Here is a 16,030-nt window from a genome sequence, read left to right as displayed (position 1 = left end):
TTTGCTGCACACTGTGTTCCAGGGCAGATGGGGGCGCGCGTCCGCCTCCAACGTGTTGCGCGTTCAAGGCAAGCAAAAAGAGAAAATCTCGCGCGCTGCGGAGTCTGCGCATTTCGCGTGTTTGTCGTCACTCCGAACTTTCGGGAGAAACGCGGAGGAAGGAGGGGAGCCCTGCGCCATCTTAACGGGTAATTATTTCCTACCGATTCCGCCGTTTCTAACGCCGGCGCTTCGCCGCGCCGCGCCGCTAAACGGGTCGTTTTAGCGCCGGAAAAAAAGGCACGAACAGCGACACTGCGCTACCAAAAACAAAAAAACGGAACCGGAGCTAGCCGTCAGTTCGTCCTCTGTCCCGGTCGGGTAGCTCTACTTAACGCAGCGGACTACGCTACCGGACGGCGTTACAAGCTCCCGTTTACCGTTCACGACACATTCACGGATCCGCACCGATGGTCCGAGCGAGTCCGGTTCGGTAGACGTGACGTGGAGCCCCGGTGTACCGGACAGAGACGGCAGAATCACCGGGCAGCTCCCCCCGTTAGCCGCCAGGCAGCAGCTCAACAAAGGCTCAGAGACGCCGCCGCTGATTGGCTGCCAGGAACCACGTGACCAGAAATATCGCAATGTTATGATTTCCAGTCATTTAGCGGAATTAAGAAGTTTTTAACGTTTAAATGATCAACATCTTCACATGTTGGGCAGTTTAACAGCACAGAATTTAACACTCAAATAATAATAATTAAAATTAGAATTATATTTACTACTAATAATTTAGTTTTGGTAGAAAAAGAGTGTTTAAAAACCAGAATAGTGTCCACAGCTGAGCTCAGTATAATGCTGATTAATAGATTATTAAGTCAAAAATAGATGTAATAGAAAAAGAAGTGATTGTAGAAATAGATTAATATTTAGGAATCTTGTTATATTATGGCAGCGACTCGCATAGATTTTTTTTTCTTAATTTGTTTTTTCAGTCTATAAAATGTTACGGATGATAGATGTTTTCTTTTGTCTGAAATCTACAGATAACTAATATATAGTCATACAGGAGGAACCCAGACATCTTTCATATGTAGGATCCTACAGTCACAGAATTGACAGTTTTTGTCCAAACTAATTATCAAAATTTTTCGTAGTTAATGCAGTAGTTAACAATAAGTCTGATAAAGACGGACGGCTGCAAACATCAAACCATGACTCATGATGTTCCTGTTAAAGTTCCACCAGGAGGGGGCAGTGTAGCGACGCATCCTGACAGAAAACCAGGACGTGCTTCCTCATTTTTCTCTTTCACATCCTCGATTCCTCCTCTTTCCATCGCATCTTCACACCTGAGAAGCGAGGAGAGACGAATCGAGGCCAAAGCGTTTCTGTTTATCGCCTCCTGGTCTCCTCCATCCTCCGGCCTGCCACCAGAAATCAATCTGAGCGCGTCATCTGGAAGGACGGACACACAGCTGGATTATACATGAATCTCTTCTCTATTCTAAATGCATTTTAGCAGCTGAGACATCCTTTGATTCGACATAAGGTTGATTTCCATGTCACAGGCAGGAGGACGGAGGAAAGAAGGTGGTTCTTTATGTAGAAAAAAAGACGAGCCTGTTCTCTACGATTACAAAAGCTGCTTCAGTTTAGCGCTTCTAAAGCTATTGCACAAATTTACAGTCTCACATGTGTTTCTTTTTCTATTTTGTTGGACATTCCTGGCTGTGAAACTTGTGGGTTTTTTTTGCCCTGATGTGAAAAAACGTCTGTCCTACAACTTTGTGCTGACTGGACACTGTTTATACTGCCACCAAGTGGTGAACAGGGTGAAACACAACGCCAGTTTTGACCTCTTACGGAATAATAATAACAATAATAATAATAAATTTCTAGTTATGTTTATACCCCTGCTTATCTGAAAAACACTTCAGAGAGACTTGAAACATCTGCATTTATTTAAATTTCTGAACTTACAAGTGAATGTATCTTAAGAAAACATCCAGAACAAAAGTAGAAAAATGGACTTTTAACCCTCCTGTTGTCTTCATTTATGGGCACCTAAAAATACTGTTTCCTCGTCTGAAAAAAAATCCAGAAAATCAGCCAAAAATTCCCCAAATTTCTGAAAATTTGCAAAACCTTCATGAAGAAAATTCCAAGAATTCCTTGAAAGTTTTCCGTAAAAGCCTTATTTAAAAAAAAAAAATCCCTATAATTTGGCAGGAAGATTCTTATAAATATTTTCAAAAAATGAGTAAAAATCTTCCAAAAAACAAATCCTAAAAATATCTAAATGGATTCCATATATGTCAGTAAAACATCTAATATTTTCTTTAAGAGCATTCACATAAAAATCAACCAAAATTTAGCGAATTTTACTGGATTTTGGTTGATTTCTTTGTGAATGTCCTGAAAGAAACAGTTTTAACATTTCTTTTTTTCCACCAAAAATGTTTTCAAAATTTCCTGAAAACATGGACATCAGAAGTTTGAATGAAGAAAAAGATTTTTTTCCACATTTTCAAACTTCAGAACGGGTCAGTTTGACCCACAGGACGACACGAGGGTTAAAAAGGTGCAAATCTGTTGCCTGGAGCTGTAAACTTGGATTACTGTGAAACTAAAATGCTACTGAGCTCATACTGTGGGTCCATCTGTAGTTCTGTTTATTGTGTGTTCAGCTCCTATTTCTGTCCGTTTAATTCATCTCTCCGTGCTTTCTTTCTCGCTTTCCTCCCTTGTCGTTCTCTGGACGTTTTTCTTCCCGGTCCTGCGCAGTCAGGACGGCGTCTCCGGTCCGGACTGGCAGCTGAGTCGGAACCAGGCAGGCGTGGAGGGCGTGGAAACCGGGCCGAGCATCGCCGAAGCCATGTCGACCGCGTGGAGAGACGACGACGACGACTTCAAGGTGGGAGGAGCAAGAGGAGGGCTGAGGGCCAAGCCGAGGTTCTCCTTCACCGAGGTCAAGCTGCTGCTGGAGGCGGTGAAGAGGAACCGCTACATCATCCTCAGTGAGTGCTGGCTGTGACCACGAGCTCTCTGTTCTGTTGGTCCTGTACCCACAGCGGGGATGCTCAGCTTCACCCAAAGCTGCTATTTTACATTTGGATGTTTTATGAATGCCATGAGTGTTTTTAGACATTTTATTAATATTCAGCACATTTTAGAGACACTTGGATAGGTTTTTCGGCCATTTTTTAGGGATTTAATTGGAATTTTTTTCTCATTTTTCTTTAATATCTGCGTTACATTTTATTCGTGGCGTATTTTGTGAATGTTTTAGGACTTTATTGCATTTCTTATTTTTTTTTCCTTGCATGTAATTAAAACGCCTGGGATATCACTTTAGATATTTTTAGGATTTTTTGGAAGATTTTTATTTGGCAAGAACTTTCTTGCCAAATTTGGGGGATTTATTTTTATTTTTTTGAGAAAACTTTTAAGGGAAACTTTTAAGGAATTATTGGAATGTTCTTCATGAAGGTTTTGCAAATTTTCAATCATTTGGGGAATTTTTTGGCTGAATTTTTGGCTTTTTTCCAGACAAGGAAACAGTATTTTTTGGTAAATGAAGACAACAGGAGGGTTAATGTCGTCTGCCAACGTTTCATCACATGTCTGCTGTGTGGACGTACACACGTGGACAAAATTGTTGGTACCCCTCAGTTAAAGAAGGAAAAACCCACAATTCTCACTGAAATCACTTGAAACTCACAAAAGTAACAATAAATAAAAATTTATTGAAAATTAAATAATCAAAATCAGCCATCACTTTTGAATTGTTGATTAACATAATTATTTAAAAAAACAAACTAATGAAACAGGCCTGGACAAAAATGATGGTACCTCTATAAAAGATTGAAAACTATTTGACCAGAGTGACATGATTAACTCAGGTGTGTCATTTAATTGACATCACAGGTGTTTCCAAACTCATAATCAGTCAGTCTGCCTATTTAAAGGGAGACAAGTAGTCACCCTGCTGTTTGGTGAAAAGGTGTGTACCACACTGAACATGGACAACAGAAAGCGAAGGACAGAATTGTCCCAGGACATCCGAAAAAAAATGATAGACAAACATCTTAAAGGTAAAGGCTACAAGACCATCTCTAAACAGCTTGAAGTTCCTGTGACAACAGTGGCTCATATTATTCAGAAGTTCAAGACCCACGGGACAGTAGCCAACCTCCCTGGACGTGGCCGCAAGAGGAAAATTGACGACAAATTGAAGAGACGGATCGTTGGAATTGTATCCAAAGAGCCCAGAGCAACCTCCAAAGAAATTAAAGGTGAACTCCAAGGCCAAGGTACATCAGTGTCAGATCGCACCATTCGTCGTTGTTTGAGCCAAAGTGGACTTCATGGGAGACGACCAAGGAGGACACCACTGCTGAAAAAAACTCATAAAAAAGCCAGACTGGAATTTGCAAAAATGCATGTTGACAAGCCACAAAGCTTCTGGCAGAATGTCCTTTGGACAGATGAGACCAAACTGGAGCTTTTTGGTAAGGCACATCAACTCTATGTTCATAGACTCAAAAACCAAGCATACGAAGAAAAGAACACTGTCCCTACGGTGAAACATGGAGGAGGCTCAGTAATGTTTTGGGGCTGCTTTGCTGCATCTGGCACAGGGTGTCTTGAAAGTGTGCAAGGTACGATGAAATCTGAAGACTATCAAGGCATTCTGGAGAGAAATGTGCTGCCTAGTGTCAGAAAGCTTGGTCTCAGTCGCAGGTCATGGGTCTTCCAACAGGACAACGATCCAAAACACACCGCCAAAAACACCCAAGAATGGCTGAGAGAAAAGCGTTGGACTATTCTAAAGTGGCCTTCTATGAGCCCAGATCTGAATCCCATTGAACATATGTGGAAGGAGCTGAAACATGCCATTTGGAGAAGACACCCATCAAACCTGAGACAACTGGAGCTGTTTGCTCATGAGGAGTGGGCCAAAATACCTGTTGACAGCTGCAGAACGCTCATTGACAAATACAGAAATCGTTTAATTGCAGTGATTGCCTCAAAAGGTTGTGCAACAAAATATGAAGTTATGGGTACCATCATTTTTGTCCAGCCCTATTTCATTAGTTTGTTTTTTTAAATAATTATGTTAATCAACAATTCAAAAGTGATGGCTGATTTTGATTATTTAATTTTCAATAAATTTTTATTTATTGTTACTTTTGTGAGTTTCAAGTGATTTCAGTGAGAATTGTGGGTTTTTCCTTCTTTAACTGAGGGGTACCAACAATTTTGTCCACGTGTGTATTTTACAGTAGAATAGTAGAATTAAGATAATTAGAGAATTTCCTCAACATCTGTCCAGTTTTAAAGAGACGTTATTCAGGTCCAGCTGCTGAAATGTGTTCAAAATGTAGAAATTAGCTGTTTTTTTCAGCTTCGTCTGTAGTTGCGTAAAATTTCTAACGAACACCCAACGTTTTAATCTTCTAACAAACTGCGCCGACAAGATGATTAAATATCTTTCTGGGGTAGATTGTCGAGCAGAACCAGAACTCTGAGAATCTTTGAAGGTTTTGATGCTGTTGGATGCCAAAGAACACCGATGAACACGATGTGTACAGGACGCTGAAAACACATCATCACCTTAACGTTGTACGAAAAGTCGTTAAATATGAAGGAAAGCAAAGATGCAGATCATTGATTTAGAGGCTTTCAGCACTGAATGGAGTCAAAGATAATAGGAGGGTTAAATGTTAAGATAATTAGAGGATTTATTGAATGTTTGTCCAGTTTTAAAGTGATTTTATTCACATTCAGCTGTTAAAATGTATTTAAAATGGAGAAGCCCTTTTTCTGAAGAGATGAAAAGTCTTTGGTGAACACCAGACGTTTGTGTCTTCCAGTAAATTGTGTTACAGAAGTTTACCCTGTGTGTGTATCCGTCTTGGATTGAACAAATATTGGCAGTCACTCTGAAACCTTTACAGCTGCATACTTGTTTTCAGGATGGGAATTTTCCCATTAACAGGATTTCTGGTCTTTGTGACCATGTCCTTACCTCAAGCTGCCTTTTAGGACATGCATTGGTATGTGTCATACTTACTTGTAGAGGAGTTTATCACAGCCTCATTTAAAATCAACAATGATTATAGTAATGTTGAAGCAAACAGAGCTCTGGTATCAGAATAGCATTGGCATCGGTGCATCCCTATTTAAACACTGTTTGTTTTTGTGTCCTGTAAACGTTTTTACAGCATCTCAGACATGCAAGGTCACAAAAAAATGAAGTCTTTTCCCTCCTTTTGGTCAGAAAAATCAGAATGACATAAGAAATGCAGTGCCTAATAAGTAGAAAACAACAAGATAGAAGTACGATACATCGCTGAGAGAAAATGTGTAGCTTGAAGTAATGCTGCCAATTATAACAACACAGGAAAATTAAATATGACACATGAAAGTGATCGTGTTATCGCACAAACTGCTGACAGAAGTCCTCCTGCAGTTGTTCAGATGGAAGTGTTTCAGCTGCAGAAATGTTCCGGATCCTGACCAGCAGAGGGCGACAGTGTGCAGAATCCCACCTCTGATGAATGAGTGATCCTCTGATGAATGAGTGATCCCTCTGATTAGAGTGCCTGTATATCAGAGTGGCGAGATGACGGGTCCAATCAATTTTGGTCATGTGATCTATGGGCGCCATTTTGTTTCCTGTTCATGAACGCCGGGTTTTCCTGTTAACGTTGTTTACACTGCAGAGAGTAATTCTAGGTCCTTTTTCGCTCCCTAAATACCTGAAAAATGACGGGCTGTTGTGCCTTTGGGTGCACAAATCGATCATGGAAGGGATTACACATGTTTAGATTTCTCAGTAATCGTGAAAGAATGAAACTGTGGGAAAATAAAGTCCGGAGAGTGGGACGGAAACCGACTTCATCATGGTTTCTGTGCCAGGTTAGTCCCATGTATGTACTTTCATGTTATGATGTATGGGTGAATGACAGATAGAAAAGCTTGATGTGATTTTAGGCAGTTGTGGTTATTTTGACTTTGACCATTTTCATGCATGGAGATGCATGAAATACGGGCCGCTGAAGTTTAACGAGGTAACCCGTTAAACTTCAGCGGCCCGTATGTGAAAACGTATTTTGCTAAATTGACCGAAGCTGCAAACTTGATGATAGAAACATTATACATCCATGGAAAGCTTAGATTCTCATGAATCCGCCGGTATAAACCACTTTCAGATGTGACTACCACAGCGGGTAATATAAACACATTTGTCCAACAAACAGCAAATAACGTAAACAGCACAACTCACCTTTGAAGGCTCAAAACTGGTCACAGATGAAAATATTCCACAAAAAACGGCCATAATCCAACCTTGGACATCCAGACAAAACAAGCCAGTAAAATATTTTGTCCAAAACATGTCTTGAAATCAGTAAGCAATCCATAGTTTTCGTGAATGTGCACCTCGCGCTGCGCGTCCCATATTGAGTGAATGGAAACAAAATGGCTTCAAATCCCCAGTTGTCGCCACTCTCATTATACAGGCACTCTACCTCTGATGAATGGGTGATGCCTCTGATGAATGAGTGATCCTCTGATGAATGGGTGATGCCTCTGATGAATGAGTGAGCCTCTGATGAATGAGTGATCCTCTGATGAATGGGTGAGCCTCTGATGAATGAGTGATCCTCTGATGAATGAGTGATCCCTCTGATGAATGAGTGATCCTCTGATGAATGGGTGATGCCTCTGATGAATGAGTGAGCCTCTGATGAATGAGTGATCCTCTGATGAATGAGTGATCCTCTGATGAATGGGTGATGCCTCTGATGAATGAGTGAGCCTCTGATGAATGAGTGATCCTCTGATGAATGGGTGAGCCTGATGAATGAGTGAGCCTCTGATGAATGAGTGATCCTCTGATGAATGAGTGATGCCTCTGATGAATGAGTGAGCCTCTGATGAATGAGTGAGCCTCTGATGAATGAGTGATCCTCTGATGAATGGGTGATGCCTCTGATGAATGAGTGATGCCTCTGATGAATGAGTGATGCCTCTGATGAATGAGTGATGCCTCTGATGAATGAGTGAGCCTCTGATGAATGAGTGATCCTCTGATGAATGGGTGATGCCTCTGATGAATGAGTGAGCCTCTGATGAATGAGTGATGCCTCTGATGAATGAGTGATGCCTCTGATGAATGAGTGAGCCTCTGATGAATGAGTGAGCCTCTGATGAATGAGTGATCCTCTGATGAATGAGTGATGCCTCTGATGAATGAGTGATGCCTCTGATGAATGAGTGATCCTCTGATGAATGAGTGATGCCTCTGATGAATGAGTGATGCCTCTGATGAATGAGTGATCCTCTGATGAATGAGTGATGCCTCTGATGAATGAGTGATGCCTCTGATGAATGAGTGAGCCTCTGATGAATGAGTGATGCCTCTGATGAATGAGTGATCCTCTGATGAATGAGTGATGTCTCTGATGAATGGGTGATGCCTCTGATGAATGGGTGATGCCTCTGATGAATGAGTGATGCTCTGATGAATGAGTGATGCCTCTGATGAATGAGTGATCCTCTGATGAATGAGTGATGCCTCTGATGAATGGGTGATGCCTCTGATGAATGAGTGATGCCTCTGATGAATGAGTGATGCCTCTGATGAATGAGTGATGCCTCTGATGAATGAGTGATCCTCTGATGAATGAGTGATCCTCTGATGAATGAGTGATCCTCTGATGAATGGGTGATGCCTCTGATGAATGGGTGATGCCTCTGATGAATGAGTGATGCCTCTGATGAATGAGTGATCCTCTGATGAATGAGTGATGCCTCTGATGAATGAGTGATCCTCTGATGAATGAGTGATCCTCTGATGAATGGGTGATGCCTCTGATGAATGAGTGATGCCTCTGATGAATGAGTGATCCTCTGATGAATGAGTGATGCCTCTGATGAATGAGTGATCCTCTGATGAATGAGTGATGCCTCTGATGAATGAGCGAGCCTCTGATGAATGAGTGATCCTCTGATGAATGAGTGATCCTCTGATGAATGGGTGATGCCTCTGATGAATGAGTGATCCTCTGATGAATGAGTGATGCCTCTGATGAATGAGTGATGCCTCTGATGAATGAGTGAGCCTCTGATGAATGAGTGATCCTCTGATGAATGAGTGATGCCTCTGATGAATGAGTGATCCTCTGATGAGCATCTCTCTGGTTTTACCTTCATCCCTGTAGGGAAGTTTAACCAGGGCGTGTCTGCTGAAACCAAGAAACAGACGTGGGCTGAAATCACCGATCAGATCAACGGTCTGGGAGAGAACCACAGAGAGGTTTGTTTACGTCGTTTATCTGTGCTTTCTGACCTGCAGAAATGTGTCATTTACTTCAAACAGAGGATTTCTACGGACTTTTTAGTGTGTAAATGTCCATTAAAGGATCATTCAGTTTGTATGAAGTAGGGCTTTATGAGGTCCTTATCCAGAGGTGAAGAAGTATTCAGACACGTGTAAATACCTCATTACAGCGACAAATACTGCCTCAAAAATCTGACTTTAAAGTGCAGCAAAATGTAATTAATGATTGCAGTGAAAGTTCTGGTTTGTCTCACATGACTGGTATATTATAGGTTACAGTGAAGCATTTAAATATGTTTTATAAACTTTTTAAAAATACTTTTGAGTGTGACTTTTTATGAATATTTGCTGTTATATTTTAGAGACACTTTATTAATTTCTTTGGCCAGATTTAGGGATTTTATTGGTATTTTTTCCATATTTATTTTTTTAATAATTCAATGTTTGTCGGACATTTTCCTTTTTAAAATTTTTTTATTTACATTTTTTTCTCACTTTTAACTAAAATGTTTGGGATATTTTCTCTAAGTATTTGTGCGATTTTTTTATTTTTATTTTATATCTATATATAATTAAACATTTTAATAATAAAACATTTCAGGAATATTTATCAGTCCACTTTGCTTTTTATCCAGTTAAAATATTTTCCAAAGATTTTATTCAGATTTTGTTGAATATTTTATGAATATTTTGCTGATATTTTTGGGGTGTTTTTAGACGTTTTATTAATAATTTTCAGCATATTTTAGAGACACTTTGATATATTTTTTTGGCCACTTCTGTGGGAATTTAATTAATGTTTAATATATTTTTAAAATTTGTTGGATATTTAATATTTTTGGGATACTTTGTTTTTTGAGATTTTTTTATGAGGCGTTTAAGTCCTTTTTACAGACATTTAATTCAAGTTTTGGGGATATTTAGTAGTTTATTTTCTTTATTTATTTGTTATTATTCTATTTAACATTTAAGTCCTTTTTACAGAATTTTTATTCCAGTTTTAAATCAACCTTCTCTCATGTAATTCTGACCTCCTCCCACCTTTCTGCACCACCAGACACAGTCCAGCAGCTTTTTCTTTTCACATTAAAACACCTGTTAAAGCTTTTTTTGTTTTATTTTCTGGCAGGTCCGTCAGATCATGAAGAAATGGGCCGACCTGAAATGCGACGGAAAGCGACGCATCGCGGCCCTGCGAGGCCCCAACGGCAGCAACCTGAGGAAGAAGAAGCTGGGCCCCGTGGAGAGGATGGTCCACAAGATCCTGATGATGAGTCCCAGAGGAGGTGAGGAAGATGTTCTGTGATCATTCATCGTTAGGAGAGCTTTAACGACGACCACAACGAAGCACAGCGCTGACAAAATGACAAAGATCTTCCTAGAAAGGCTCCAGACCTGCTGGATGGATGTAAGATAACTATTTAGGTCTTTTTAATAAAGAAATTGATGCTGTAAATGTATGTAAAAACTTAGAAAAATCTGAGAGGGTCAGGTGGGAACCACTGGTTGAAATGATATGGAATGACCCAATATTAAACTTGTGTTGTTGTTGTCTCTGGACAGCGTTAAAAAGCTTTTTAAAATATTCTACGATGAATATTAACTCCACTAAATAAATGTCAGATTCTAGTGCTGATCAGTTCTCGGCTCTTTTTTCAGATTTTCTTGCTCCTGCAGGTGTTTGTCATGTTAACTTGTGTTTATTTTCTCTTTACTTCCATACATAACTGATCGTCTTTATTAGCTTCTAAACTGATGCTGCAGACGGTGTCGGGGCGTTTCTAGACGTCCCATCTTCTCGTTAACCGACCACTTCTTAATTTCCTTCCGTCCAGACGGTGACAGCGACCTGGACTTGGGAGAAGACGACGACTTGTCGGGTCCGTACGGTAAAGGCTCCAACCCTCCGGCCTACTCCTACCTCAGCCTGACCGACAGCTCTCACCTCCAGGGAGCTTCCTACGACATCTCACCGCTGTCCTCCCCAGAGAAGGAGCTCTGTGGTAAGAAAACACCATCAGTGGACTCTAAAGTAGCGTCAGCATCACCAGTCCCTCGTTTTTCCAGATTGTTGTGGCCTTAAAATGCCTGAATTCTCTGCAGCTTTTCTAAAAAGTTGAAACCTTTTCAGCGTGTTATTGTAATCGTGGTAGACAGCGACCGTTGCTTTTAGAACAGATTCTAGCATTTTAATTGACGATACTTCTTCCTAAACTAATTTTAACCATTTCCATGAGCTGGCAGCAGTCAGATCAGTGGTTGGTAGATTTAAGACGCTAAATGATCGTTTACTACGGAATGAATCACATGTGGACACATCTGTGAGTGGCATTAAAGTTACTGTCACATCCTGGTGTTCACACACACACACGCCTTATCACGTCCGTTAACCAGAAAAACACTCAGAGCTCAGTACTCCACCAAACCGTTCACTGTCTGACCTCCCGCTGAGCACAGGCGTGTGTTCTGCATGTGTACGTTACGTACGGATACCGGATCACCGCCGTAGCACCGAACTCACAGGAGGTGGGCCAGAGTTGTGGAAAAGTTGTGCAGTTATTCACAGAGAACGGTTGAGTTTGCATTAATGTCGCAGACTCCTGGAGGGACTGGTGATGAGTTTGTGTGCGCCGCTCCAAAGTCATTGTGATTTAAAAACTAAATCAGAATGAATGTTTCTGATGTGATTTTCAGCCAGAAGAAGGAGCTCTAATCCCCTCAGTGTGCAGCGTTTTCTTAGCCAGCGTCCTTCATAAAACCACTCACTGAGCCAACAGCCGCTTTTTCTTTTATCCATCAGTTAGCCAGTGGCAGCAGAGCAACAAGACGGTGGAAAAAAGGAAAAAGGCTTCACATCACTGCAAATACTAGCACTCTAAAGGTTATTTTACTCAGATTGTTTGTCAGTTTCACATGAGATGAAACTGAAATAAATGTCATGAGTGTAGTTTATTTTTCCGGTCGTGTCTTAAAAAGAGGCAGTTTTAACCACATTTTAATGCGCTTAAGATTTCCACCAAACCTTTCAGCACATTTATTCTTTAACTTAGATTTTTAAAATGCATGAAGTGACTTTTAAACTTTCCAAACCCATAAAGTGAAAACGTTTGCAGTGAACTCCATCAGACGTTTTAGATCCACGCTGCTCACACATCAGAATGAGTTAAATGCTGTTTTAACCTCAGTTAGAAATCAGCATCATCGTGTGTCTGCCGTCTTATTTACCATCAGCAGAAAACAGACGATGAACAACCGCTCACACACGGACACGAATCCTCCGGGTTCCATCAACGTTCAGAATAAATTTCAGTCCAGTGCAGAAGAAACAGCAGGCGAGGCTTAATTAACTCCTCGTTTATAAAGTGTTTGGGGCAGAGGTTAAGGATCCAGTCAGGTCTGACAGGACTTTGTTCATCAAACTCCAGGAGGATTTGGTGAGTTTTAGTGAAGTAATCCTTAAATAAAAACATTTGAGCTGCTCTGACACATTGTTCCACCGTAAACTTTGTACCTGCTGCTGGTTCCTCGGTAAAAATGTGATTTTTGTTTTGCAGGCGAAGCTTTTCATTCCTCGTCTGACTTGGACCCGGCTGAAGATGGAGGTGAGAGTCTGCTTTTACTGCAACATGATAGAAATTCATATTTACAAGTCTGTTACTGTTTCAGTATTAGTTATTAATTATTTCTGTAATCATTCTGTCCACAGTTACAACGGTTCAAAGAAGTGGAAAATAACAGATTGATCCTGGAAAGCTGATAAAAATAACACCTTCTTAAAGTGTTATTTGTCGCTTTCCAGACTCTGTTTTTGTTGATTGTTTTCTAGACGCCTTTCCAGACTTAGCAGCTAGCTGTTAGCGTAGCTTTAGCCACAGTGAAAGCTAACTTCCTGGCTTGTGTTTCTTGTTTTTGCAGTCTCTGATTGAAAGACATTCATGAGACAACAGACAGAGGAATAAATAGTCAGTCAGCAATTTATTGATAACGATAATCAGTCGGTTCCTCGTTAGAACGGTTCAAAGTTGTGGAAAGCTGCTACAAGTAGCACCGGAGGTTATTCTGCTGTTGGGAGTTTGGTCTGATTAGGACTAAAGATCGACCCATGTGGGTTTTCTTCTCTGCTTTGTTGATCTGTCTTTTTGCTGTCCACTGCGGTTTTTGTCATTTTCTCTCTCATTTTTGTAACAATTGTTCTTGTTGGTTTTTGTGAGTTTTTTCATCTGACTTTTGTGGTTGTGATCCTCCAGTAAATCCTCTGTGGTTCAGGTCCAGACCACTAAATGTTGTGTTCCTTTGTAGACACTCTGTGATCTGGAAGTTGTAATGTGGAAATGATAAACTGAGGATGAATGCTGATGACACTGAATTTGTTTTCCTTCGTAAACTTCAGGTTGTTCATGATGTTTAGTAAAAAGATAATTCCTGAAATGTGAACATTTGTGCAGCAAAACAAAGGAGCCATCAGGAGCTGTGGTTACTTATCGGTCATTGTGCTCTGGTTCTACTGGTCGGTCCACTTCAGATCAAACTGGGCTGAATGTGGAACCTGGACTGAGGAGATTCTGACTCTCCTGGCTCAGAGGAAACGAGCCTGATGCAAGTTTTTTGCCACATTTGCACGATGACTAAACCCACTCTTCTTCTCTTTGGTCAGAACAAACCATGGACTTGGAGGAGACGGATGACTCCATGTTCTCGTCGTACCCTCCGTCAGCCCCGCCGCCCTCCTCCACCTCCCTGGACCCGCTGCCGGACGACGCCCTGATGAGGGTCAAACCCGTCCACACCTACTCCAGGAGCAGCAGCCAGAACCAGAACCCTGCCCCCAACCACAGCTCCTCCTCTAAACCTCCACCTGGACCTTCTCCTCCTTCAGATGCAGCTTCATCCTCAGCTCCTCCTCCTCCTCCGTCACCCACCAGCTCGGTTCCTCCTGCAGCCTCTGATGCTACCTCTGATCCCTCCTCCATCCCACCACCTCCAGCTCCTCCTCCTGCTGCTTCCACCTCCACGCCCTCCACCTCCTCCCCGGCGGACCCCCTCCCGGCCGGAGCGTCCTCTCGGGGCTCTCAGGACCAGGTGGCCCAGCTGGCGGCCCAGAGCCTGGAGCAGCAGCGGGCCAGCCGGATGCTGCTGACGTCGGTGTCCCGGTCCCTGGAGGTCCTGGCCCAGTCGGTGCAGCTGCTGGTGGAGAGCCAGCAGGAGTTCGTCCAGGAGTCTCTGCTGCTGCAGCGGGAGACCGTGGACGTCCTGAGGGACTTCTCCAACACGGCGCTCACCATGCTGAGGGACAAAGCCAACAGTGGACACCTGGTGGCGCACCGCCCGCCTCACTTCTGACTGTAGAGGATGTTTATCAGCTGCTGGACCCTAAAAGCTGCTTTCCTTCCTACCAAATGAAGCCCAGCGTTTGCCCAAAGGCACGGCGGCGGCGGCGGTACACAGATTAAGGCGTCTTATGTTCTGTTTTGTCTTTTTTCCAACACTGTAATCTGCTTTTTAAAGAGCTGCTGAAGTTTAGTTTTCACCTTTAAGAACTCTAAAAACGCGCTGAGCTGAGATGAAGACACTAATTTAACTGTGGACTGGAGCAGACTGGCCCTGAGCTGCCCAACACCAGTTTTTATTCACCGACCTGATCCTGGAGGTGTTTGTCTGTGATGCAACCACCACTTTGGCAAGTTTAGAATAAAAAGTTTAACATTATTTGTGGATTTTGTTGTTGCTGAAAGGCTGTATTTGAACCGTTTTTTGGTTTCAAGAAGTTCTTGTCTGATCTGCTTCAGAAAAGCCTTTAGGAGATAAAATAATTAATCAGTTTTAGCTTTTAAATGATGAACAGATCTATGAAGGGATCGTCTGAACTCTGATTTCTGAAAATATCACAAGATAGATTTAGACCATAGACTGTAGGGCCATTCCAGGTGAAATGACCAGATATTCCTTGGGGGTGTTGCTGCACCATTTTCAAATTAGTCCTAAATTTGCATGCCATTAGATAGTCATAAAAGTACTTTCTATGCTAAATTGTAGGCCTGTAGCTCAAATAGTTTGAGTTATGGGGGTCTGAAATTTTCAGAATATTCTATAAAAAGCCTCACCAGCGTTTTTTTTCATCTTTCAGTGGTTATTTGTCAGCCTCTAGACATACCAGAGAGCTGTGAGTTGGTAAACAAGGCCTCTGCATGTAGCTAGTGCCCCACAAACATCCCCAGGTGTTTCCCTACACTCTGCAGGCCGTGGGGGCTTGATAAAAATGATAAAAATTAAGAGATACCTACTCACGAGTGGAGTTTGGGACCTTAAAAGTACTAGAAATACTGCACAGAAGTGTTCTAACACCCCTGGGTTCCATTCTACACAAACTTGTGTGATAACTTAGCAAACTGGAGCTTTCTAGGTTCCTCAGTTTGGAAAATATGAGCTCCCAAAGTTGGACGAGATTTTTAATTGGCTATTTTGGGTGTCAAAAATCTCAGTGTGGGACAGGTACCAGAGACCCCAAATTTTTCTACAAGACAGTTCCATCTGTCTTCTATCACTGTACAAAAAAGCAGCAGGGTTATATTTGTAGTTACTGAGATATTCTTACTCAAAATGGCATGGGTGATGTCAAAATGGTTTTTTGCTTTTCAGTACTTTAAATTGGGATACAAGTATTAGTAGTCATTCCAATGGTAGTATTATGTATGTTTTGTT

The 16,030-nt window shown here is 41.7% G+C and overlaps 1 protein-coding gene across 1 annotated transcript; it reads left to right on the top strand.

Annotated features, from left to right (window-relative positions):
* The first annotated feature begins 21 nt into the window (after positions 1–21).
* Positions 22–15,037, top strand: zgc:113149 (uncharacterized protein LOC541363 homolog). Its single transcript, XM_022202249.2, has 7 exons — positions 22–188; positions 2,767–2,999; positions 9,213–9,307; positions 10,461–10,617; positions 11,167–11,334; positions 12,886–12,933; positions 13,986–15,037. Exons 1-7 carry the CDS (start codon positions 28–30, stop codon positions 14,669–14,671), a joined length of 1,548 nt encoding a protein of 515 aa, XP_022057941.2. The 5' UTR covers positions 22–27; the 3' UTR covers positions 14,672–15,037.
* The last annotated feature ends 993 nt before the right edge of the window (positions 15,038–16,030 follow it).

The sequence above is a fragment of the Acanthochromis polyacanthus genome, chromosome 13 (genome assembly GCF_021347895.1).
Source record: "Acanthochromis polyacanthus isolate Apoly-LR-REF ecotype Palm Island chromosome 13, KAUST_Apoly_ChrSc, whole genome shotgun sequence".
NCBI lineage: Eukaryota > Metazoa > Chordata > Actinopteri > Pomacentridae > Acanthochromis > Acanthochromis polyacanthus.
Note: the sequence above shows the minus strand (reverse complement) of the source record. Positions and strands in the feature narration are given on the sequence as shown.

Coding starts and splice junctions, on each gene's coding strand:
- zgc:113149 (XM_022202249.2), top strand. CDS start 28: ATGGGGGCGCGCGTCCGCCTCCAACGTGTTGCGCGTTCAAGGCAAGCA. Junction 3,000..9,212: donor GAACCGCTACATCATCCTCA/GTGAGTGCTGGC, acceptor TCATCCCTGTAG/GGAAGTTTAACCAGGGCGTG. Junction 10,618..11,166: donor GATGATGAGTCCCAGAGGAG/GTGAGGAAGATG, acceptor CCTTCCGTCCAG/ACGGTGACAGCGACCTGGAC.